At 31.5% G+C, this 26,213-nt stretch overlaps 1 protein-coding gene across 5 annotated transcripts in view; it reads right to left on the bottom strand.

Annotated features, from left to right (window-relative positions):
* The window catches only part of LOC129968520 (pregnancy zone protein-like), a 137,535-nt gene that overhangs the window by 81,561 nt on the left and 29,761 nt on the right, over window positions 1-26,213 (bottom strand). For all 5 annotated transcript variants that reach the window (XM_056082499.1, XM_056082495.1, XM_056082498.1 and 2 more), the window contains exons 2-4: window positions 12,024-12,184; window positions 8,827-9,012; window positions 3,649-3,704 (exon numbers count right to left, since the gene is read on the bottom strand). In XM_056082499.1, coding sequence (XP_055938474.1) covers window positions 3,649-3,704; window positions 8,827-9,010 — 240 coding nt within the window. In that variant the 5' untranslated portion in view covers window positions 9,011-9,012; window positions 12,024-12,184. The remainder of the gene's footprint in view (window positions 1-3,648; window positions 3,705-8,826; window positions 9,013-12,023; window positions 12,185-26,213) is intronic.

Raw genomic sequence — 26,213 nt, 5'->3', positions numbered from 1 at the left:
AAAATACTTGATTTGTATTACATTGCTGATTGATTGCCTTTACACACATATAAAAGCTATGCATTTTAATTTCAAATTTATAGTGATGCAGGATATTTACAAAGAAATCGCTGGATTTCTGAAAATAAATAAAATTAAAGATATTAATTAAATTCTTCAGTGCTAATGAGGGAAGAAACTATATTTTTTGTTTCCATACTTTCGTGCGCTACAGAATAGAATGCAAACCGATCTCTAAAGTGAAATGAAAGAAAAGCGAGAGAATTAGCCTTCGATAACGCAATTCTTTTAAAGTAATCTTAAAACTTTCTTTTTCCCTCTTTAGAGTTTCAATAAAGCTCTATATGAATCGTTGAGAAACCGTTTAGTGCAGAAAATAAAAATTAAGAAAATTAATTTTTAATGCATACATTACAATTAGGGATTGCAATACCGGTATACCGGGATACCGAATACCGGTATTTTGAGCCATTTGTACAATTTTGTAATACCGGTATTCACAAGTTTAAATACCGGTTTTTCGGTATTTATTAAAAATTTTTAAAATTGTCTCCACTATATGTTCAGATATCGCGAACATAGCAAAATAGTATACGTTTTTGTTTTGATGTCTCCCTAAGGGCGAAATTAATTAGATAATTAATGGCTTAAATAATTGCTTAAATCTAAATTAGCGAAACATGGATTATCCCTGAAAGAATATATTGGATCCATAACGATTGATGGAGCAACAATTATGAAAAAAGTTGGAAAGTTGATTGATACAAATCAGCAGTTGTGCTATGCACATGGAATTCAATTAGGAGTAATAGATGTATTATTCCAAAAAATTAAAGAACAGAAGAATCCAAATACTGTGGATATAGAAACTTCGGATTCCAACTTTGAAAAGAGTAAGAGTGAGAGTGATATTGACAATGAAGATAATTACAATGTAATTGTTGAAGATATTGCTAATGAGAATGAAATATTAACCTATCAAGAATTGCTTCCTATAATTTATAGTTCGAAAAATTGTTAAGCTATTTAAACGTTCCCCTATAAAAAAGGATATATTACTAAAATATATACTAACTGAAAATAAAACAGAATATATGTTAATATTAGATTATAAAACACGTTGGAACAGTTTACTCCTAACAATGGAACGATTTTTGAAACTGAGAAATCCAATCCAAAAAGCAATAATCGACTTAAACCTGTAAATTAATTTTTCAGATAGTGAATTCGGCCTAATATCCAGAATTATATCAGCTCTACTTCCAATAAAACTGACTATTGAGACATTATGTCGGAGATATTCTAATTTATTAACAGCTAATGCAACAATAAATTTCATGTTGCAGTCACTGAAAGAACAGCACACATCACTATCTCAAGAATTATGTATTACATTGAAAAATCGCACAGAAGAAAGGCATACCGAAATTAAAAAAATATCTTATGGTATTTACATAAATATAATGATTTTAAAAATGAAAATGAAAAAGAAGAAAAGAAAATAACCCATTCAAATCTGATTAAGTTTAGAATAAATTTTCTTAAAATTTTTTACCCACAAACCTATCCACATTCAGAAGAATTCCGTTGAGTTATCGAAGATTATGACGTCACTACTGTCGATAGTCAGCTGGTAATTTTTACACAAAATTACTTTTCAGGCTTAATGACAGTGCAATTGATGCATTATGCTTTTTAAGATCACATTTCAAAAATTTGTAATAGTATCACAGACTGTATAGTGATATTTACACTTTTTTTGTGATTTAAATAAATAAGATGTTTCTTTACTTTTTTGTGATTATATACTGTTATAATTTATAAATTACAAATTATTTTTTGTGATATTTACACTCTCTAACAAAACTGGCAAATAAAACAAAGAAACACCTGTGTTTTCTTTCTTTTTCCAAAATTTCTAATACCGGTATTAAAACCGGTATCCCGGTATTAAGATTTAAAAAATACCGAATACCGGTATTGGAATTTTGGTCCGGTATTGCAATCCCTAATTACAATTAACCGACGCATAATTATTATCAATAGTACATGCGGGTCTAGAAAAAAACATGGAATTAGTTCATTAAACATTTAATTAAAACATTTAAATGGCCTTCATTGCATTCACTTCTGCTTATAAATATGCTACCATTAAATTGAAACAGCTCTAGAATTGTATTACCAATGCTTTTACAAATGTGGTCAATTATTTGCTTTCCTGTTCCTGAGGGCTTCTCTAAAGATGTTTCTATTTTGCAATGAATGGGCAGTATGTGGAATTTATACAATTTATTCAAAAAAAAAAAAAAAAAACTTCTGATATTCGAGATCATGTTTATTTTCATGATATTAATACTTTTAGAAATAGAGCATTATTTTCGTTATTATCTATAAATACAATGCTAGTGTGAAATAGGGTGTTATCCCGAAGATTATTTTGTAATTAAACTGTAGTTTATAATTTAATTCTTTCATTCAAATCTCTAAAATTATTGTACATAATAAAACATCTTGATGCAGGTCAACAAAGCAAACATCGAAATACAGTTATGGAAAACCTCAGCTATTTCCGTTTGCGATTTCGAAGAGAAAATGAAACTCAAAACCCATCCGAGAACTCTGATTTCACTCTTTTTCCACTCCATATCTGGAAAGAGGAGACCGTTTTATGAAATAGGAAATAATGTATATGTTTGGAAATGACATTGTTTAAGGGTATTGATACAGTCATTTTCATGTTAAAACAGTTATCATTAAATAGTAAAGAATCAGCTGATCATTTGCTTCGAAAAAAATTCAGATTAGATTGCGAAAATAAATAGATTTTCATCTATTTTTTAAATAAAATAAGGAACTCATTAGGCTCCTAGACAGTTTTGTGAAAAGTTGGATTCATAAATAAAATTCGATTTTTTGAAATGTTGGTTCCATGAAGTATGAACTAATCGGTTATGAAAGTACGATTTCATAAAATAAAAGTAAACATATAAAGCAAAATAATAAACCTTAAAAAAGTCATGAGTCCTTTTTTTTTTTGTATTCGATTCCTTCTCATAAAAATCTAATGAAATGTATGTGCAAAATCAACACATTTTTTTTTTTCATTATAATAATCATCAGTCATAATTTTATAGGAAGGGAGCTTTTCGAAAAATCCGAATAAATGAAGTGGATCTGAATAAGTACATTTGGCGCCGCTCCTTTCTGAGGTTTGTTATTAATGAAATGAAACTCATTGCAGCAGATTTTAACAACTTTAAAATATAATTTGTCATTTTTGTTTTCATGTTAGAGCTGATTTTGCGTTTCTGTTAAGGCAATTGGATATAAAAATAAGTATTTACAGTTTTATCTCTTGCTTAAGTATTGATTCTGTATTTTCTATGCAAAAATATATATATATTAAAAAAACATATCATGAGAATTAAGTTTGATATGAATGATTTCTTTTTTTGCTTTTATTCAACAAACCAAATACTATACGCTTTCTGGCCCATTTTAAATTTTAATAATTTAATATTTTACAGAATATTCAAAAAACAATCAATTGCTATTGAATGAAAGTAGATTAAATGAGAATTTTTTTTTAGTATAACATTCCCATTTTCACTTTCCTAAAAGTAAAAGAGAGGGGGGAAAAAGACTTACTGTATTTGATTCCAGCGGTTTGAGTCGACTGTCCAGGGGCAGCACTCGGAATCTGACTGAAATGCGTACACATTTGTTAAAATTTCGTAATGGATATCCTAAAGGGTTGATTTGCCATTTCAATTCTAATCCATTCCTCAACACATACACCCATTTCGGGATCCTTTTCACTCCATGCTGCTAGACAATGACTCTTTAGTTTAGAGATTCTTCATGTAAAATAAAAATTATTTTCATTATATGAATACTTTTTTCTTGCAAATGCGATTTTCCGACTCTCAAATGGCATCGTTTCTGGAACCTTCAAGATTTCACGATTTCTAATGTTTGTACTCGGTCCTATTTACAAGATAAAGTAACCCTGAAACACTCGTACCAGCAAGTCTCCCCACCCCCACTAAACCGCTCTAATATCATCCTTTTAGACCATTCCTGAAAGTAGAAAGAAAAATAATAAGTGTAGATTTTGTGAAATTCTTATAATTTAAGGGTGTCAAAAAGGTCTTAACTGGAGACATTTAGGAATATTTCGAGAAATCCCGCACTCTATTTTTGTAAGAAATACACGAATTTTAAATTCGAAGCAAGATTTTCTCTACTCGTTTCCAGAGCGATTACAGCTGTTTGTAAATAAAACGCGAAAGATTTAGGATACAGAAAGTGAAAAAATGGAGATTCCTTCAAGCAAACATTGTTAAACATCTATGAGTGTTTTAAATTTTTTACATGTTCTAAATTAATTTAGAACATGGGGGCATACCCATCCCTATGTTGAGTAAAAGCACATTTAGCACGGATCAAGAGTATTTTCTAATTACTTTATTTGACATATCTAGTGACTTTATTTGATATACATCTATTGCAGAATTTGTTGTTCAGTCAGCTTAACAAAGTATCGCATCTAAGGTAATTAGCAATAGCAAACAAAGTCCTGTTCTTTTCAGGTTCTCAACACTATCATTTTTGAACAATTTTACTCAGCTAAAGGATGATACGCTGTAAGATATGAGTGCATTTACGGAATTGTTTATAAAGCTTTGACTTTGACTTCCGTCTCTTTCAATGCATTTTCTTCTTTATTTTTACGCTTGAGTACGTGCCCTTTGTTTTTAATTCGAAACTTGCTTTAAAAAAAATTCTTATAACTAGTTGGAGGGGCAATAAAATTTTCAAAAGTGGTACTAAGTATATTTTAACTAATATTAACCCTTTGTACTCGATTTGCATCATTTTGACACTTTATTTATTTATTTTTCAATTTCGATTGTGGAAAATACATACAGAATGGTAAAAGGACGTAGATTCATTTTTCAGGGAAATTAATCTTAAAAGAATAATATATATTTATTTTTGAGCAATAAACAAGCTCTTGTATTAAGCGAATAGTAATTATGCATCGAATTATTTTTCCGGGTACAAACGGTTAAATAGTTTGACCAAGAAGGAGAAATCGGACAATTAATTATTCATTCGCCAATCCATTTTCGGTGTTTTTACTAACACCATTCCCAGAAAAGCAAGAGATGAAAGTAAATTAAAATTTTACTTTGCCTAAAATAAAAATAAAAAGTGAAAAAAGATTATGGATTTAACTGCAACATTATCAGAGAAACTGTGCATGTGGTAAGTAATAAAATATCCTTTCAATGAATACAATGTTTTTTTGATTTGGAAATAAAACACAATGAATTTCAGTTGAAGCAAGGAAACTTTGTTGTGTCCTTCATAAAACTGGATTTAAATGGAGACCAAAAGAAAAGAAAGGTTACCTAGAATATAAGGTTATAATTTTAAAGAAACTCCAATTTTTGAGAAGTATATGGATATATCGTACGGAAAATAGACCTTTTATTGAAAAAAAATTTTTTAATAGACTGCTTGTAACCGAAAATGTGGATGGCACATTTCCAAAGCATGCCACGAAATGCTTCACGTCAAATGCTGCGGGGATAGATGGCCTTTTTTTCATAAGGCAAATATTGTCTATAGAAGTGAATAATACGAAAGGGGACTCTCAAGGGCAGATGAAGTTGCATATTTTTTGGAAGTGGAATGCTAGAAAAAATTCTCTCATTTGGCAGGGAATGTAATTGTGATTGATAATGTATCATATCAATTAATGAATATAAATTAACAATTATGCAAATACTATACAAATTATACAAAGAAAATTCCAAAAGCCACAAAAAGAAATATGGCTTGCATTCATTGAATCATTCCCTTGCCTGATACTTTAAAAATAGAATCATTGAAACTGATAAAATTAAATGCTCTCAAGTTGAAGCCTAATGAAATTGACAACATGTGACAAAAACAGGATTCAATAACTTATTATGAGTTTCAACCAACCGAAGCGTTGACCGCATTCACCGAGTCCTTATTTAGGTATTTAAATCCAACAGACTTGAACATTTATAGAAATTCTAAAGAACATTTCGGAAAGAAAAAAATGGTTACTATGTATCACACAGCTACAAAATAAGGACATTTTTGTGTGTGTGTTTTATAACAGAGGGTGAGTTTGATTTTAAAAAAGATAAACAGAAAAAGATAAAAGCCCATGTGAATCATAAAACGCTAAGGCAACCTTGTTCTATCTTTGACTATTTGAAAGTTAATGCGGATAAAATAAATACGTTGCCAAGCGGGAGTCGGCTAAGTATACGTCTAAGTCTTGGATCGAAAATAAATTCATTTAGAAGATATGAATCCTTTTCCGATTCGATTTCTATAAAGTGCTACCGGATATTTTGTGTGGCCTCGATGCCCTTTACAGTATACTGCTTTGTACGTACATCTGAGAATTTCTTACCACCGCAAATGGTTAAAAACAAATAAAGATTAACAGCGAATGGAACATAAAAAAGTAAATCAACTTCCATTTAAAACTAGAATGATGCTGTAAACGTTCTAACGTGATGTAACGTTCTATATTTTATTGAAAAATGAATGAAATTAAAATTAGAATTTCTGCCTTTAACTACAATTTTATTCGTCTACTTTCACCTTGAGCAAAGTTTTTATTGCGCTATCAGTGTCTATAGCACCACATACTTGGATAAGATAGCCAGACTGGTTAGCCATTGCGGATTTTAAATAATTTTTGTTCAATTTTGAATAGCTTTTCACTAGGCTATTTATACCCATTGTAAGGAATATTCGAAGCATTATTATTGAGCAGAGTATCATCCTCTTTGATAAATCGTAATAATCCAACTGGGTTCACATGAATCAGTTTATTTTCTTTGCTATGGCGGCTATGAAAGCTAGCAGGTATTCTATTCAGTAGTCATTCGAATTCAGTAGCATAGCCAGCGTTAGATAGGGGAAGTGTTCCGCCAAACTTCGCAGCAGCTGAAAACTGTCTCGTATTTCCACAATTATTCCAGTTCAGATGGATAGAATTGTTTTTTAGTTCAAATTACAAAATATTATTATTTATTGTGAAGTTTTGCCACCCAGGGAGGGCTATCCCTACCGCTCCTGGCATGGCTTCCGCGTATTTCGCCTTAAACCATCCGATTGTGACTTTAATGCGATGGAGGCCAGACATTAAAAGGCAGATTTGTAACCTCACAACTAAATGACTCCAAGAAACGGGAATAAAGCGTTCGGCTATCGACTCACTGCAGTCAAGAGCTTGAGCTGTCTAGGGAAAGATTCTTCGATGAAAGAAATGTGCGCAACCTTTCAAGTGGATGGAGGAGAAGATAGTGTGAATGATATGAAACCACCATTTCAGCAAAAAACGAGGATAGCAATATTGGAAGGTAAATTTAGCTAATTATTTCATATGTAATATTCTTTTAAGACATTCCCAGTTTGCAGCACGTCAATAAATAAAATTAAAATGTTTCATATGGCTTAAACTCTCAATTATCAGCCCCTATTTATTTTGATATGTTGAAAAAATTCAATAATAAATAAAAGAGCTGTTTTTACATAAAAATTATTACTATTTATACAAAAGTTAATGAACAAACTTAAAGTAAAACAATTTAAGCAAACGGTAAAAAATATTATTTAGGAAGGGAGCCAGTTTTACTAAACATTTGGGCCTAGGACGGCAAAATCCGAAAAGTACGTTTTCGAATGGTTTGCGTTCTTTTGAGGAACTGATTCCAGAAACGACGTTGCTGCTAGTAATAATCGAGGTGATATCTAATAAATAGAAAAAAGAAACCGGGATGCAAAAAGTTTAAGCACATAAAAAATGTTTTAATTGCTGAAATGCTTTCTTAAAGGTCTCTTAATATATATTCTTACCATTCTGTTTTTGCTAAAAATGATATTTTCTTTGGAATGATTTGAATGTCTTAACCATGAAGAAACTATGATACTGTTACTTTTTATTTTAAATCTATTTAATTTTTTAAAAAATCTATTAATATATCCAACCATTGTCATTCATCTGCTAGATTAAGGTGATAATTAGGAGCTCACAATTTTATGATGAAGTAATTTGACGTATTTTTGTCTATTTTGCAAAGAATGTGCAAACGGTAGTTATAAATCGATTTAAAAAAAACTAAGAAATTGGCTAGTTAATAACTAATGCCTCAAAAAAAAAAGAGAAAAACGTCGAAACTGAAAAATCAATGAAAAACAATAGTTTTAAAAACATTTTATGATTTCTTAAGTCCTATTCGGGAGCGATAGGTATCAATTAGTTTTATAAGCTATTTTTTCTACTCTGAATTTCACACCGATTTTTAACTTTATTTGAAGATTTTTAACGCGATTCTTCATTTGTGATGTTCTTCGTGCATTTCTTCGTAGTGCAAAATCAAAAACGATTCTATTACTGCAATTGCCACTGATTATCTATACTATCCAGGGATTGCTACATTAACTTTTATATCTACTGCATTTGCTCAGATTTTCTAGTTGCATCACTTGCAGTTGGTTCCGAAGCTTGTGCTTCGATCGATGCTTCCAACCTATTTTTTACAGCCTTGATATCCGTTCATCTATTTGAAATCGTACAGCCCTACTGATTTCCTCCTTTTTTTTTACAGCCCGTGAAGCACGTGTACTGATATGTGTATTTCTTTTTGACGTCGTTAGAAAGTGTTTATATTATTTTTGTTTTTAAGATAGTCCTGAATATGAGATTATAGTCTAAAAGTAGACAGAATTTCTACAGTTCAGTCCGAGTGGTAGGCACCGGTGACTCACCTGTCTGTCCCGGTTTGTAGACGGGCTTATCTGTCTGAATGAAAGTGACGACGGAAGTGCGTCGGATGAACACCTCCTTCTCGGCCTCTATCTTGTAGCCGCCGCTGAAAGTGCCCTTCACTCGCAGTTTCGCTTTAACGTCCAAGGGAGAGGGAGGCACGGTCATCTCTACCCACATGTTCATATCTGCACAAGCATAATAATACATTTTATATATTTATAACTTTTAATCTATTTATAACTGTATACAGGGTGCATCAGAACTTTATAGGAAAATTTTGAAGGAAGGTAAAGGGTGTAATCACGAACACTTTTCTTTGTATATAAATTAATAAGTAATTTGTTCAAGCACAAAAACTTAATATGAAAATTAATATAAATCGTACTTATTAATAATAAATATTTTTAAGAGCAGTTTGTACGACAGTAGCTCAGACGTGCTTCCTCTAATAGTAGTAATAAATACTTAGCAGCGTCAAAGGAACGATTGTCGTACAATTTCATTGAAGGTAATTATTTTTCCCAAAAATACAACCTCTACGAACGTCTAGATCCTTAACAAAAATGTTCTCTAGACATTCCATCGATAGATGTAATTTAAGATAATAATTGTTAGTCTTGTAATTGTTGCCAACAATGCTGTCAAAAAACAATTTAGACATTCAATTGTGTCGATTTTTTTAGACTCATTGCACCATTATATTGCTATCAAAACTGATTGCTGACACCCTTGTATGTACCATCCTTTAATGTGTTGTTGTTTCTTATAGCACTTAGACAAATTCGCTATTACGAAGACAGCAATTTAAGCCGATAGGGGATGCGTCTCTTGTTTTAGTAGTACCAACTAGGGCCAAGAGTACGATTTTGCTACTCACGCATCACTCATTCGCTTGCATAACCCCTTTTTACAGGAGGGCACGTTCACACAACTCACAGATAGAACAGAGGAAGAACAACCATGCCCGAGCCTGGACTCAAACCCAGAATGCCCAGATCACGGGGAAGACGCTCTACCCCTATGTTAGGACGCCGGCTCCTTTAATGTTTTGCAATCTGATATACCCTGCACAGATTTCTCCTATGATATACAAATCATTTTCTTGCGTCCATGTATTTCTTTGCAAAAAGTGTCTGTTGCAGTGTACTTTAACACATTTAACACATTTTAAAATTTTCTCATTTCTGATTCATCCTATATTTTAATAAGTATAGCCTCATTTGCAGATGCTTTATTTAAGGACGAAGCATTGTTCCCTGCTACAATAAGGTGATGCGCCAGTACACTGATTCTCATCCGATTATCGCCATTAAGTAAGAAAAGATGTTTCTCCTAATTTTGACATGTGACTGTGTGCTATTGACGTCCTTTTTTAAATCTTAAATTTGATAAGTTTCATTATATCATATGAAATGAATCGAAACACTAGGTGCAGTGCATATTTATTGTAAAAGACATAACTTCTTAAAATGATCAGCCGAAATTCAACTCATTGACAAATTAGTCATGCAGGAACGAATCAAACAATGCAGTAGTATCAAACTGTTAGAACTTACTGACGGCATTCAAGTCAGCAGCAAGTTTTTCTGATTTGATATCAGGCGTCAATGCCTCGGGTTCTCTACTCGTCAAAATTTTATTGCCTGTTCATTTTGTATCCGGAAACGGGATGGCAATCAAATTGAACTTTGGATCTCTGAAAGATGCGGGGAGCTTTCTGTTCGGAATTCCGGGATGGTGAATAAAACGTCCTTTAAACCTTTAGGAATCTTCGACGTCGGAATTTCCACTTGCAAAGAGGTGCCCCGAAAAAAATACGTTCTTTTTAAGAATTTGAAATAAATTTTTTAAAAAATGAATAATAGATTAAATAGAAGCTAAAAATTAAAACAGTCATCTTATGTACCCAGCAAAATTCCAAAAAAATCTTGGAAATAAGAATTTATTTCTTAATTTCGAGTGGGCACGCAATATGCACGCAAAAGAAATATTTCAAACTCTAAATCAGCGTTCACACGAGGCCAACTATTGCACGCCATGGCAGGCCACGCCTACCTCAGGAACATGACCGCAATGAGACAGTGGCAAATGGATGTCTCATCGGGACAATGATTTGCCATTGTCTCGTTGCGGTCACGTGATCTTCCTGAGGTAGGCGTGACCTCCTATTGCGCTCAATAATTGGTCTCGAGTGAACGCTGATTTACAGAAGCAAAATGGTATTTGTTAGTAACTGATAATAAACGTTTTAATTTTTAGACATGTTCCTCCGAATAAAATTTTATTCATTGGCCAACATGCCTGCAAATGCCCTATTAATACAAAATGCTGAAAAACATTGTTAAGGTGTCTTCACGATATTATACGGCATTCCGAATATCGAACAACAACGTGGGGAGTAATAGGAAACGTTTCATGCTTAAGAATAATATCGGCACGTCATCATTCACTCTAAATCATTGGAGCTAAGACGCTCAGTTATGCATTCCAAAACGATTAAATCGCCGCGTACGTACTCAGATTTATTTTGCCTTTATATGCAGCTATTGTTGCTTATTATTATACAGCACGCCGCTTTTTTCGTTCACGAGGTGCGTTGCTTTCTATAAGAAGCGGATAATGACGGTGGATACTTCCAAACTAGCAAATACAAAAAATTAGCAATTCTACGAATAAATAACAAAATGTTTTTGTTTTTTTTTTAAATCACACATGAACTTTAAAACATTTGAAAAATATATACTATGGATAAAATTTTTTATAAGAATGATATCTTTTGAATGGGTGATTTCTATTTAAGCAAATATATAAGAAATTTCTGAACTAAAAAGGGAAAGAAAGGTCTTAGAAAAGAAAAGAAAGAAACTTCAAAAGGTACTTATTAGTTAAAACTTTAAAAAATATAAAAAATTTCTATTCATGGATTTTTTTGTTTTGACAATTATTTTAGAAGCTTCGACAAAAAATACATAATATGATCCAAATAAGTTTGAGAATACTTATATTTGTTCGAAAATTCGCCTTCGGATCCTTTCGTAAATTCATTCGAATTCGAAACAAATTTCGTAAATTGCATTTCTTTTCCTAAGCTTTAAATTTTCAGAGAAATTTTTAAACCCCATTGAAATTCTTTTTGAATTTTTTTTCAAATGGCAGTCATCGTATTGTCGGTGCCAAAAGAGGTAAGGATACTTACTATTAATGGCAACGACTTTACTCTCTGCCAGCACTTCATCCTTGTCCCAGTGTAGTAGTTTGATGGTGACGGATCCACCCGTTGGGACATTGATTGCCGTGAAGGTCAAATACTCCGTGCTGCCCGCATCGAGGTTCTTCGGCGCAGTTAGAATGAAACCTCTGCAAGAAACATACTATTCAGTTCAGATTCGTGTCTACGAGAGATAATTTTTTTAATAGATATAATGAAACTATTCTAACTTTTGATTCATTTTTGTAATTTAAAATAATTTTTTTCACTTTTAATGCAGTTTTTATACATTTTTCTTTAGATTATGGCCCAATAAAATCCATCATTGCAAGTTAAAACTAATTAGTTATATAGGACAATCATGAAGGCAATTATTTATAATATAAATTTTATACTTTAACCTCTTGCTCTATAATGACGTTTCTGACACGTGCATCGAATTATTGAATTTTTAGTACTGAAATCTGAAATTGTGTAAAAGTGTTATGCTATTTAAAACGCAAAAATTCATTTGGTAAATCCGCCATATCTTAGATTCCTTTGTCATTATAAGTATTGCAATAATAATAAATATTCCGACGTTTCTTCTAATTAAGAAGTCGAGTAAATTCGTGGATAAAGAGGTTTATAATTAAATTAATGTATTATAATTTATTTTCTATCTTTTTCAAAGATAGAAAATAATCAAGATTTTTTAGGCTCTTGAAGATTTGAGATCATGGAAAAGTATTTAAAATGCTAAGCACTATTTCTACCGTCCCTACGAGTGCACTTTTCATTTGTTAACAAAAACACGCCTTCCGCACTGTTGCGGTGCAACACGCAGGGGAAGGAAATGTGTGCGGTGGATTAAAATTCTTCCGGGAGTGTTTTTTTCTCTGTACGAGAAGAGATGCAAAGCTTTACTGCGCGTTCGTACTGAACGATGAAAATGACGAAAGGAAAATTAACTTAGAATGTTGTTAGTCGAAAAATTATATAATAAATTTATAGATTTGAAAAATGAAGTTACTGTATTTATTATGTAGAAGTCGGTCCTAAACTTTATTTCATCTTTATTTTGTGTTTTACCTGAAATTTAACACAGCAAATTCTTTACATTTCATGTTAACTTCATTCTTTTGGTTTAGTTTTAATTTAGTTATATTAGCGTCCCGTTTTAAAGCAACATTAAGGCTATTTTGGGACGGACCTCGTCATTTTGAACAGCGGTCAGATGACGAGGACAATACCTGATCTGGTACCCCCTCTCCAAACTTCCACACTACACCAGTGAGAGGATGTTTGCCCCCAGCGGATTTAACGTGCACCAGACCCGCTTACACGATGATTTTTCGGTGGAATCCGATCGTAAACCTGAAAATTCTCCGGTTTCGAGGCCGAGAAACTTCATTTTTTTAACTGCTTCAAAAAGTATATAGTCCAGGTTAGAAATGGGTTCAATTTTTCTGTGTAGAGATGAAGAGCGCTTTCATCTAAAGTCAACAGTCCGCTCACTTTCGAAGATGATAAAAGGATAGGCGCTGCAGTGGTAGTATACGGCCACAGAAGAGAAATAGATTTAAAAAAATGGGTTGGTATTTCTAATCATGATACGAATAATCAAGCCGAAATCTTAGAAATAAAAATGGCAGTTGATTATTGTCCGAGGCTATGTCATCTATCCGAGACATCTATGTCAGGCTCGAGGCCTGACATAGATGTTCTATATTCTCAGACTCTAGCCCTTCAAGCAATACAATTCACAAACACAAAAAAATAAAGAAATCTGGAAAATCAAAGAAATCTTGTGAAAGTCTAAAGAGACCAAATGGATTAGATTAAATTGGATTAAGGCTCACATTGGAATATACGGAAACGAAAGAGCGGATGAATATGCGAAAAACGCTGCTTAGAAAGATCAAATAAATATTGTAGTTCCAAAATCATTCCAAATGTTAAGGAAGGAAATGAGAAGAGAGATGACTATGCAGTGGCAGAATAGATTGAAAATTTCTCGCAAAGGACGCATATGGTATGAATTCGTACCGTAACTAAAAATTATAAAAAGAATATTTCACCCGATGCTAGTGCAAATGACATCAGAGCATGGAAGATTTTCTGAATACTTTTACAGATTCGCGAATGATGCAAGACAACACATATATGGGTGGGGAAAGAGTCTCCGGTCAGCAGTACGGAACAGAATGTGTCGAACCCAATGTAAGTAGAGAAAGGCTCATTATGAATAGTGATGATTTTAACAGAATATTACAATACCTTGAAAATTTAAAAACATTGAAAAAATGAAGGGGAAAATTTTTAGCCTTTTACTAGCAGTTTGAATAGTCTGTAAATTTTTGTTGGCCGTTTCCTCTTATGCAAAATTTGAAAAGTTAATGATCATAACAGCCAATCACATTAATCCCTGTTTATAAGGCTTGGTTCTATGGTAATGGGGAGACTGGCTGAAATAAAAAAAAAAAAAACCGTTCACTAAATAAAAATAATATTACGGTACTGGTCTAAACAATTTTTTCTCGGAATGTTCGTGAAATAGAAAGGAAGCACTGTGTATTCTCAATCGAACTTTTTATCAGAGTCCAGACTTTTCTGGGTCAGCAGGTCGATTTAGAAGATGAAAGCAGAAATTCTCGCTTCCTCGAGGGCCTTTCAATATCTTTGGCAAGATACGATACGCGATGGGCACTTGTGTGTTATGGGCCATTTATTTACCCTCTCAAAAAGTGCTGTGAATTTTTGTAAATATTCTTAAACCAGAAGAAATTGGAGGCGTAAATTAATCAGGCGTAGAGGAGATGATAAAAAGTAATCACCTCAACATATAGTAATATAGATGTAAGAAGATTTGAAAAATCGTATTTTTTTCTGTTCAACTCTGTTTGTATTCCAAACAAAGAAAATAAAAAAGTTACATTTCTTAAGATTTGGCATGCATCTTTTGATTCATGTACATAGTAACTCGTTTCCCGAATAAGTTTTATTTTCAGATAAAAAAATGTAATAATATTTGTGCAAACAAAAAGAAATGAGAAATAAATAGAGAAATGAAGCTTTATGAGAATAATTATTACAATTTATCCCCTATCTCTAAGGACAACAAATCTTAAAAAATATACCATCATTTTGCATTTAAAACTGGATCTATCAAATGAACTTAAATTTATCGATCGAGGAGCATCTTACAAGATCCCCTTAATTGTCAAGAAGATTCATTGATTGAAAGGATTTGTAAGCGGAGATTCCATCTTGCTGAAACCACATTCTTGACAAATTTCGAAGAGGCAGGTTCCTCCACACAATCAGATAATCATTCAGATCGTTCAAATAAAATATACGTATGCCTAGTAGACTTTAAATAGGCATCAAAAAAGAATAGTCCAATTCTTCTTCTTCTCGGCGGCATTCTTCCTTATTCCGCACTAGGTTTTTTTCGCAGACCAACGACTTTGTTGGTTAGTTGCTCCTATGTTATAAGGATTTTGGAGCAAAGAAGTAAATATCTTGTATATCAGTACTCCTTTGCCTTGTACAAGGGCATTCATGCTCCACAAAATTATATTAAGAAAAAATTTCTATTTAGTTTATTTAAGATAAAAATTATAAAAATCAAAACGCCTCTCTGCCTCAGTAATGGGTTATATGTGCCACATATTTGTACAAAATTTCCCATATTTGTAATTTTGAATAGTTTAGAATGAGTTAACTTTCGCGATGAGATGAACACAGAGAATTTATTCAATAGATAATCTCCGGCGAACAGAGTTTTTCTCACTATCAATTTCTCTGATACTTTTAGTAACTCTGAGAATCTCATATAGCATATGAGCACCTTTCTCCATAAAATGTTAATGCGCATTTATTTGAATTAAAATCGCATCTATCTTACTGCAACTGCCCTCTTCTTAAAACAACACCGTTTCAAAGTAAGTACCTGTGAACATCTAGTGATTGCCATTCCGTTATTTTCAAAATACGAATGTATTCTAAGCGATTAAAGCTCTCTGATTAATTTTTTCCATATGCAGCCACGCAATCAAAGTACGAATAAACATCTAGAAAAAATTTAAAAACACATGATGAAGGAGAGAAATTGCTTCCAAATGAGAAACAATTTCTCCAAAGGAATGAAAAACAAAAAATAACAACATTATATTTAATTTGAAACAGTTGACATTCAACATTACTAAAAAAGAATTTAATTATCTGAAGGAACAAAAATTCTATTAACATGGAAAAAATATCGTTTATCGGTCGACAACTGGTTTATGATCATTCGAAACAAAAAATATATCTTTGTTTTTTAGGTAGTTGAGTTCTAATTTCCTGACTTAATATTATAAAATAAATATCTAATATTATGAATGACTAAGAGTAACATCATTTCGTTACCAAATGAAATTTTTGAGTACACATTAAAATTTTCTTTAAATAAAAGTTTAAAAAAAGAAAAAGAAAAATCTTTTGTAAGCAAACTATTAAATATGGAAAATGCTTTCGAAAGAGTAGTAATAATCCTCTTACTAACAATAAGAAATGAAAAGAAACCTAATCCTATTGAAACATTGGATCCTATCCATTTGTACATGATTCTTTAAAATCTCTTGCAAAAATGCGTCATTCCGGATTTAAAATCGTCACTTTGACTAAAGTAAGAATATTCAAAATTTCATCGTCATGAGTCGTGAAAAAAATAAAACTTTCTTTCTTAAAAAATGGGTCTATCCAAAATATTTTACAAATATGAGCTGCTACCTGAGGTCAATCTGAGGGAGAAATTTAAATTTCATAATTCTTTCAACAGTGCATTCTTTGTCTCAATTTACATAAAACGTAACTCTTTACTTCATTTAAAGCATTTTTCCATTTGGAAGTATCTTCAATGGTTTAAAAATGGACTATCGGATGACGATTAGGGTATAAGAGATTAGATTTACTGGACATGAAGATCCGAAAAAATAGAGCGGAAACTAATCCAAAATTTTCTCTCCCATTTTCACGTTTTCTTTCTTTCTTTTTCTTTTCTGCGGTTTCTTGAATGATTGCCTTTCTCAATTCCATTTAAGTAATATTACCAAACTTGAGTAACCAGATTGTCTTAATTCAAAATCTTTTAAGTAGTGCACTGAATAAATTTCTGGAATGATTCTTTTCCTCTTCTGGGAATAATACAACCGAATTGGATTACCTTTCAAATGGTGGATTTTTTTTGGAAAAGAAGAATTTTCGCGAATTATTCACAGGCGAAGAAGCTCCTTAAAAAAATGACAGAAATTCCCAATAAGATGTCAAGGTTTACTGCATGAAGAAATATATATTCTGTCTAATATATAAGATTTCATGAGCGAGGGTTTCTGTAGCCATGGAGACTTGATTCTTCTTTAAAATTTTCTTGACTGAGAGGATAAATTGCAGTTCTTCTATCTTTGTTTGGCAAATAAAAAAAAATAATTTTAGAGGGTTTAAACCAAAAAGTTTTCAAAAAGAGATCTTAAAATGAAAAGTTTTTTTTTCTTCCGACGTAACTTGTGCAATAAATACGTGAAATAATATCGTAGGGCATCTAAACATGTGATAATGGTTTGTTGGTCATTACAGTGCAAATAAGCGACAGATAGTTAGAGTGAGCAGGACAACTTGACATGATCTTTTTATAATGTTATTTTCGATTATGGAGACAAGTAAATAGATTGTGCAAATGTTTGGTAAAACGAAACTCTAAGGGCTACTGAAAGAAAATGGCTTGTTTCCAGTGGAACTGGTATGCAAGGTTGGTCAAGAACGGTCAACGCGAAATGTTTATGGAAACATCGAACGTGAGGATTCTTCTGCCTTTCGATTCCCTTTCTAGAAAATTGTTGATGAACTCAATGTACGGACACAAAGTTCTGATAAAAATGGGCAAAAATCGACCGAAAGAGAGGAATATTGATTAGTTTCAAGTTTACGTCCATAAATATATACGTCCATATTTTATCCTATGATACCTTTTTGTTTCTGATATTCAACATTATTAAGTTATTATTAAATGGGGTTGAAACTTTCAGGTTTTGGACCCCCAAAAAAAATGATTTACCATAAACTTTGAAAATAAAGATTTCGTGACTTTGGTTTGAAATCTTTATTTTCATTTGGACAAATTCCATATAGATAGAGAAATTAGAAAGCGCCTGCCTTACACTTACTTTATTGACTCAATATCTCTTTCATTTCTGAATTTAGTTTGTATAATTTATTTAAAGAAAAAGTAAACGATACTAACGAATATTGTTATAAAACCGTGGCAGCTTACTTTAGCGAGCCGTTGTTTTTAAGTATACCAATAATATTAATTTAATCATGCCAAACAACATTTATGAATTCTATATCTTATCATCTTATCTTAATACTTCAAAAGAACAAAGACATTGATATAAATTGTGTTTAATTTTTAAAAAATAAAATTAGAAAAAAAATTATAGAAATGTTTATATCACTAAAATGCTAATATTTTTAAATTTTAAGATGGTATCAAAATAATTTTTGTGCAATGATATATTCCAAAATTATGACAAAAAAAGGAAAATTCTTTAATTACCATTTAATTCTCTGTACGAAATCGTAATTTTTTTCAAGTTACGCAACGTATCTAGGATACTAAGAAATAGATGTGCAAAATTTAGCTATTTTTGCTAAGAAGCAAAATTAATTGGCGAAATCGACTCAGTTATTGAATATGAGAATTGCGCCAAGATTTCATTTTGAGATATTTTATGAAAAAGGGTGGCGATAATTTATTACGTACAGTGGTTGCGGCTGATGGATTTTGATGAAGTATTTACCCATGGAAAACATACCGTGATGCAGTGTTTAGATATTTCTAATGGATCTGTAGGGGAGTGGAGGACAATATCTGCCATTAATTGAAATAGAAACCAGCGAAAGCGGTCCAATCTTTGAAACCAAGAGACTGATTTTATAGTTTTGAAAATTATTTTAACTGTTTATATGCTAAGATGACATAATATTATATTACTGCTAATAAGAATTTTTATTATTCTTTTTAGCAGCAATATAATATTTTGTTGAACTTTATGTCAGAATTTTAATCCTTATTATTTTATTTACATTAAGAATAAGAAAATAAAAGTGCCGGAAAAATAAATCTATGCTTTATTATATATGCGCCAATGCTTTATTATTATCCACTTAAGGTATCGGAGGCACATTTTTAAAAAAATACTTTGATTAGGAATTTAGTTGGATTTTCTTGATGATTATGACTCAAAACAATGAATAACACTCATTAAAAAATTTAAAAGAATGAAATTTATTAAATTGAGGTATTTTAGGTAAAATTTGATGAAATGAGTGTATAACAAAACGCTTTACACTAAATTCAAATTCTCCAATTTAAATTATTTTTTCTACACAACATACTTATTGTACTTATAAAGGCAATGAACTAAAATCTAAGAAAAATATACAAATGAAAAAAAGTTATGGAGCTTAGAGCATTTTCATGGTGAAAATATTGTAAAAATCATAGATACTACTGGCAATAAACTGCTAAAAATCAAAAACTTTTAACATTAGACCTAAATATTTAGTTCATTGCCTTCACAACACTTTTGGAAATATATATACAAAACTTCAATATATACAATATTTTTTGGAAGTCGTATACTTGAGTCTTTATATTTTTTGCCTTCTGAAAGTGCACGTTGGTATTCGCACCAAGAATCCTTTCCCTTTGGGCATTGTCCATGCATTCGCTTTTTATTCCTGGAGCAAATGCAACAAGTGTTGCACTTTGCATCTACAGTCAATTACCGACATCGGATCTTATTGCAATGCCCTAATAGTTTCGTAATTTATTTATGACATTGTCTGTAAACTTTCCTTTAACCCCGAGACCTTTAATAGATTTTCTTAAAGCTCTCAAGTGTGTATCCACTCGTTTTTGACCTATACATTCAAATTTCGCAGCAGAACCTTGAGTGAATTTTAGTCAGTGAATATAAATGGTATTAAAACGCAAAAAAAAAAAAAAAAAAAATTGACTTCCGGTTATTACCGTGCTACTTCCGGTTTCGTTTCGTTAATGCTGATTTAAAGAAACGTCTGTGTCTTCTGCTACGATAATCGTAGAAGCACAGATTTGGGAACGTAAATGAATGTTCGTCTAAATTGTGATTTTCAGTCAAAAACTGACCTAAGAAAAGCGTTCGGAGCATTTTCCCTCCGCATTCAAAATAGATTTCTCATGAACGGCTCTTTCTGGTTCAGGAGTTCCTTTAAAATATGTAATTCATCACAATGTAGATATTGAATTTTTAAACGATTACAGCTTCTGTGCGATATGTTTATATTTTTTCTTATGAAAATCTTAAGAAAATAAAATTTAATCATCAGGTATTGAAAAATGAATTGCAGAACTCTTTTTTTTTCTGCTTTAGAAGTTACAAACTGAAGAAAACATTTGCAACCAAATGAGAGCAGAAACCAATCACTAAATTGAAATATATTATTATTATTGTTAATGTATTGAAAAGCAGAAGACTGTGTCTTTTTTTTATCACAAATCTGACCTGAAAACGAAAACAGAAAAGGTTGAAGCGCTGATAGAAATGCTTTAAATACATTTGAATTTTAATAACACCTATTTCACGAATTCATTTCTGTAAATGCTGAAGAATTTTCTTTCTTTGTTATTCACCGTGGCTTCAATTCGTTACCTTGCCTATTTTTTAGTGCCTCGCTCTTTTATCATTTTTTTAATTTGCCCCTATATTTAAGTGTGTGTGTGTGTGTGTGTGTGTGTGTGTGTGTGTGTGTGTGTGTGTGTGTGTGTGTGTGTGTGTGTGTGTGTGTGTGTGTGTGTGTGTGTGTGTGTGTGTGTGTGTGAGAGAGAGAGAGTTTTGAAGACAGTGAAAAGACTCGATTTCGTGACATCGTTTTATTTCGTTTTGGAGACGCAGGCATTATATACATGCAGGAGCGACGAGCAACACACAACACAGAAAGAAATGAGGGAGAAGCTCTTGAACATTTTATCCCTGGTCTTATATAACATTATATAAGACCCTGAGATCTTGATAGGGAAAATATTTCTTTACTGTGCTAATATATTGTTAAGATTTCGATAGGAGGTGGGGAAAACACAGGGGTCTTTTAAAAAAGAATGGGCTTATGTGACACGCGGAGTGAGGGAAAGTAAGTTAGGCTTTTAGCCGATTCAGCAATTTTACAAAGCTTATCTTGAATTAATTAAGTAGAGATAGTGGAATTGGATCAGGAAATAAGATAATATTTTAGAATGAAATTACTATGGGCTAAATTAAGATAAAACCTTGGAAATTAATTAAATTGAAATTAAAGTTTAAAATATCATTACACACACTCACACACACACACACACACACACACACACACACACACACACACACACACACACATATATATATATATATATATATATATATATATATATATATATATATATATATATATATATATATATATATATATATATATATATATATGCTTCTTTTTAATGTATTAATAAAAACATATAGATGCTTTTATTATTACGAAAAAAAATTTCACATTTATTATTTTCCAGTTTCCATTCTTAAATTAAAAGTAAGTATTTTAAATATTATGAAATCTTAAACACAATTTTTTGTTGTATTACCAAGAGGTACAAACGGACAAAATTAATATAATTAAAATGAAAAGATTAATTCATAATTAAAGGAATATAAATAAATAAATTTTGAAAAATATTAAAATAACATATTGTCGTCGGGAACTCGCACTATAAAAAATTTCAGATCTCTATCACGAATCGAGTGGAAATCGCTTCTGAAAATCTATCTTCAAAAAAGAAAGTAACAAATAAATAAAAAGCGTTTGAAAAGCATTAGGAGCTGCTTTTCTGAAACAAAAACTACTCAGAGGAAATGTTTGTCACCAATACAAAAGTGCATGGTTCATTCTAGAGGAAGTGATAAAACAAATATGTAACAATTATTTTAACCCGTCAAAACATTAAAAGAATTCGCAACGGCATGCATATTTTCCCAACTCATCATCACTTTAACTGCAACAACATCCTATGTAAACCATTTCCCCTTCAAAACATTGATAATGGAAGCACGCTCATTTGTTGGCCATTGACAGCCGAGCTTTTCAATAAACACATTTCGTTATTTCATATGCGCTTTTACGGTAAGTATGCCATGATGGTGCTATCCTACTTTCTACATTTGGAAGCGGCGGCGGTGGATGCACGCACAATTCATTAGGACCTGGAAGAGTTAGTTGTGTTCAGAGCCGTCCTTAGGATTTTGTATCTCTCAGCCCCCTCAAAAATATATAAAATGTTCAAAATATATAAAAAAAAATATATAAATATATAAAACGAATCAAAAAGCGAGAAGATAAACCAAATCTTAATGTAGGAACAAATTCAAAATTTTATCCTTATTATCTAAATAGGATAAAATTTATACAAACTGTAGAAAGAGAAAGGCAGATTAATATTTACATGAAAGATAAGCAAAATATAACTTTATTTACTTTGCTTTCATTTCGATAAATTTATCCTTTTACTTAATTAGTCTTTTCAAGATTTATTTTTTATGAGGAAAAACATTATATTGGACCGTCCTATTTTGCGTACTATCGAAGATCATTAAGTTTTTCTTTTTCCTTCCTACCTAAAGAGAGGGTGTTACAATCATTAAAAAAAAAAAAAAAAAAATGCAAACTTCCAGCATTTCAGATCTCCTCGTGTCCGAAAAACACTTTTGGAATTATGCCTCCGGACACGCTAACTCAAAAGCCCTTTAAGTGGAACGGATGAAATTTGGTGCGTTCCAAATGTGTAAATTGCTACCAAATGATAAACGAAATCAATTCAGAGGAAATAATCTGCCCGGACATAAGTTAACGCAATAACTACAAAACGGAAATTTAGTGCAAAGATTCACTGTCCGAAGTGTTGATACGTGTCAAACTTTGGAAAGGTTGTGGATCTGTATTTTCACAAGCACAACACAAAGACTTAAGGACTTAAATAAATGAAATTTGGTGTGATTTTTGCGACTATCATTGTAATTGTGTGAAAAATGTCGCCTTCAAAATGGCTTCACAATGTGAAAAAAAAATTCAAAATTTCGTGTTATTTATCGTTCTCAACCGTTCGAACCTCAATATTTAAAAATGGATAGAAATATGGCTTGATTTTTGGTTAAGAAACTAGATAATATATTTTTAAACTATCTGCAAAATTTGAAGCAAATTATTTTAAAAACCTCAAAACTAGAAAATACTTCTTTTTTACCCAATTAAAAAAAAATAAAGCGTTTGCCTCTTAAATAGTATCATTTGGTTCACAGATGTTCTTTCAGTCATTTTTTATGCAAATATTTAAAAATATAACTAATATCGAACGTTTTTATCCCGAACGTAGTCACATAACCGAATAAAAAAAGAATGGCGGCACGCGCAGCAGAAAAATGGAGTCTATTAAACTCCTTTGGGAACGAAATTTTAATGGTATTTTAATAAAATGCATTCCTTTATGTTGGCTCACTTCCAATTTTTCAAAATGAACTCATTTCCTGATGCCCTGAAATGTAGATCGGTTCTGCGTCCTCGATGGTGTAATACGATATTTCAATGTTTCTGGAATGGAATGATCAATCAATGGAATTTTAATTCCAGACGAGAAATGCCATTTGGCTATGAATCAGACAAATACTAAAAATTAAATATAGTAGTGGATTAAGAAAGATGTTAACAATTAAAAATAAAATAATAATTAAATTTTTTAAAATGTTGAAAGACATTCTGTGATTAGTATAATGAAAAGTAGGAAATATTATTGTTGAAAATGTTGGAATGAAAACAAAGACTGTAAAACTGTGCCTAAAACAGTACAACAAAGAAATAAAATCACAATGAATATCTTAAGCAAGAAAAATACTTAATAGAATAAATATAGTATTATATTGCAATTTGTTTAAGCATTTCTATCAGCACTTCAAGCTGACACAGTTGTCTTTCGACATACTTAGTTTTCATTCAATTGTTATTCCATACCTGTTTAAATACTCCTTATTACCGATGAAAGTATGTTTTTAAAAAAAATGTAAGAACATTTAATTTTTCTGTTTTTTTTTTTTTTTATTTTTTTTTATTTCTCTCACTCAGTGATTCAACAGGTTGAGATTTCCTTGTAATTACTTTGTTTGCCTTTCCCACATTTTAAAGATGACTGTCAGGAGCAATGTTGACTCGAAAGCATTCTTGCGGTTGACAAGAATCTCTAGAATAAACGAATTTCTCGCAATCTACGGATTTTTGTGAGAAAATAAAAGCCGAACGAGATAAGAACCAGCAATAATCGATGTTTATCCAGCTGCGAGAAATGGTTTATTTATTATTGCCTCAGACTCCAAGCTGTCTGCAAAAATCAGTTACTAAATGAGAAAAGAAAAAGAAAATAAAAATGCTTAAGTATTCCGGAAAGAATTTTCAAAAAAAAAAAAAAAAAAAAAAACCCTATTAAGAAAAGATCAAAGTGCATTTATCTAATCGTTGGGTTTCAAATTCTACTATCCTCATCGTAGCCTATTTAGATATCTAGAAGCACTCTATATTAAGAAACAATAAGTCAGGTCTTTTTATTTTCTCATATACGAAGTAAAAAGAAAGTATATTGTTGTCATTAAAAAATTCAAAATCGAGATTTTGACGTATCTCTATGTTTTAAACCTCCGTGAGTTAAAACACATTCTTCGCATGATGTCTGCCTTCTGTGAGAAAGATACCACAAAAACTGTTTGATTTAAACGCATAAAATTTGGTTTATATATATTTTTATCAAATTTAGTATTTGATTTTGTGACTGTAGTTATAATTTTGTCAAATTTTGTTGAAATTGGTTTGGCCTCTAAACGTCTCTAAAACGCTTTAAGGATAATATTAACAGCATGCCAGAAGTGAGTGAGTGAATGAAGTTTTATGGCGCAAGAACCAATTTTGGTTATGCTGCGCCAAACATATGGTATATATCAAGTACAAATGGTGGATTAAAACTCTTATAGTTGGATTTATAAAAAAGGTTAATGATTCAAACGTGATTCATCTCTAAAACAAGGTACCATGAAAGATTAACAAATGTTATTAATCAGAAATACGCGATAAAAATAATCAAGGAGTGTTAAAAGATTGTGACATATGTAATGTTTTCTTGACAAATGCCAATGTTGTTTGAAATAGTTAAAAACCAAGTGCTAAAATCTATGTTAGCTTTTTTTCTTACGTCGATGTTTAATATATTTCTTTTTAAAAGTTGAATAAAAGCATGGATTAGTGATTGTCCGACTGGTTGATGGCTGATGTCTAAGGTCGTTTATCATGTCTTCGTCAATGGTTTCTTCGGGATCATAATCAATGAAATCATCCGATTCTGCATCATCAGGAAGTAAACTATCAGTTAATATGGATTCTCTCAGTGGATTGGTTGAACATGGTAATTCGGTTGTATCTTGGACAAATGTGTTTGAATCTCTGAATTCAGAAACAAAAACATTTTCATTAGAATCAATATTGTTATATTGCTTGGTTTTTTTCTTTTTTGGAGGCCGTGTGACATTACAAATTTTGTCATCTGTAAGAGTTGAAACAGAGATTTTAGAAGCACTGAACAGGCTAGTAGAACTTAAATCTGTTTGTACAAATTTTTCAGTTGTATCAAAGGATTTTCTTTGCTGCACTATAGTAGCAAATGATGGAACAGATGGTGGGAAACACAGTTTTTTTTGCTTCTGCATAAGAAATATTTTTTAATGATTTCAGCTTCTGAATTTGTTTTTCTTGTTGCCATGTAGGACAAACCTTTGAACTTGATTCATGTGGCTGCGAACAATTTGCACACTTCGGCTCTGAATGACAGTCAGTAGAAGAATGCCCAACTGATGCACATCTAGAGCACACAGAATTTACACGACAGGCAGCTTTTGAATGTCCAAACCTTTGACATTTATAACATCTAATCGGGTTGGGGATAAAAGGCCTTACACGACAGTACAAGTAACCAGGTTTTACTGATTTGGGTAGTTCAGTTTTATTGAAGGTTAAGATTATACTATTAGTTGGTTGTAATTCAGAACCTTTCTTGATAAA

The sequence above is a fragment of the Argiope bruennichi genome, chromosome 5 (genome assembly GCF_947563725.1).
Source record: "Argiope bruennichi chromosome 5, qqArgBrue1.1, whole genome shotgun sequence".
Classification (NCBI taxonomy): Eukaryota; Metazoa; Arthropoda; class Arachnida; order Araneae; family Araneidae; genus Argiope; species Argiope bruennichi.
This window is presented reverse-complemented; position numbering and strand designations above follow the sequence as displayed.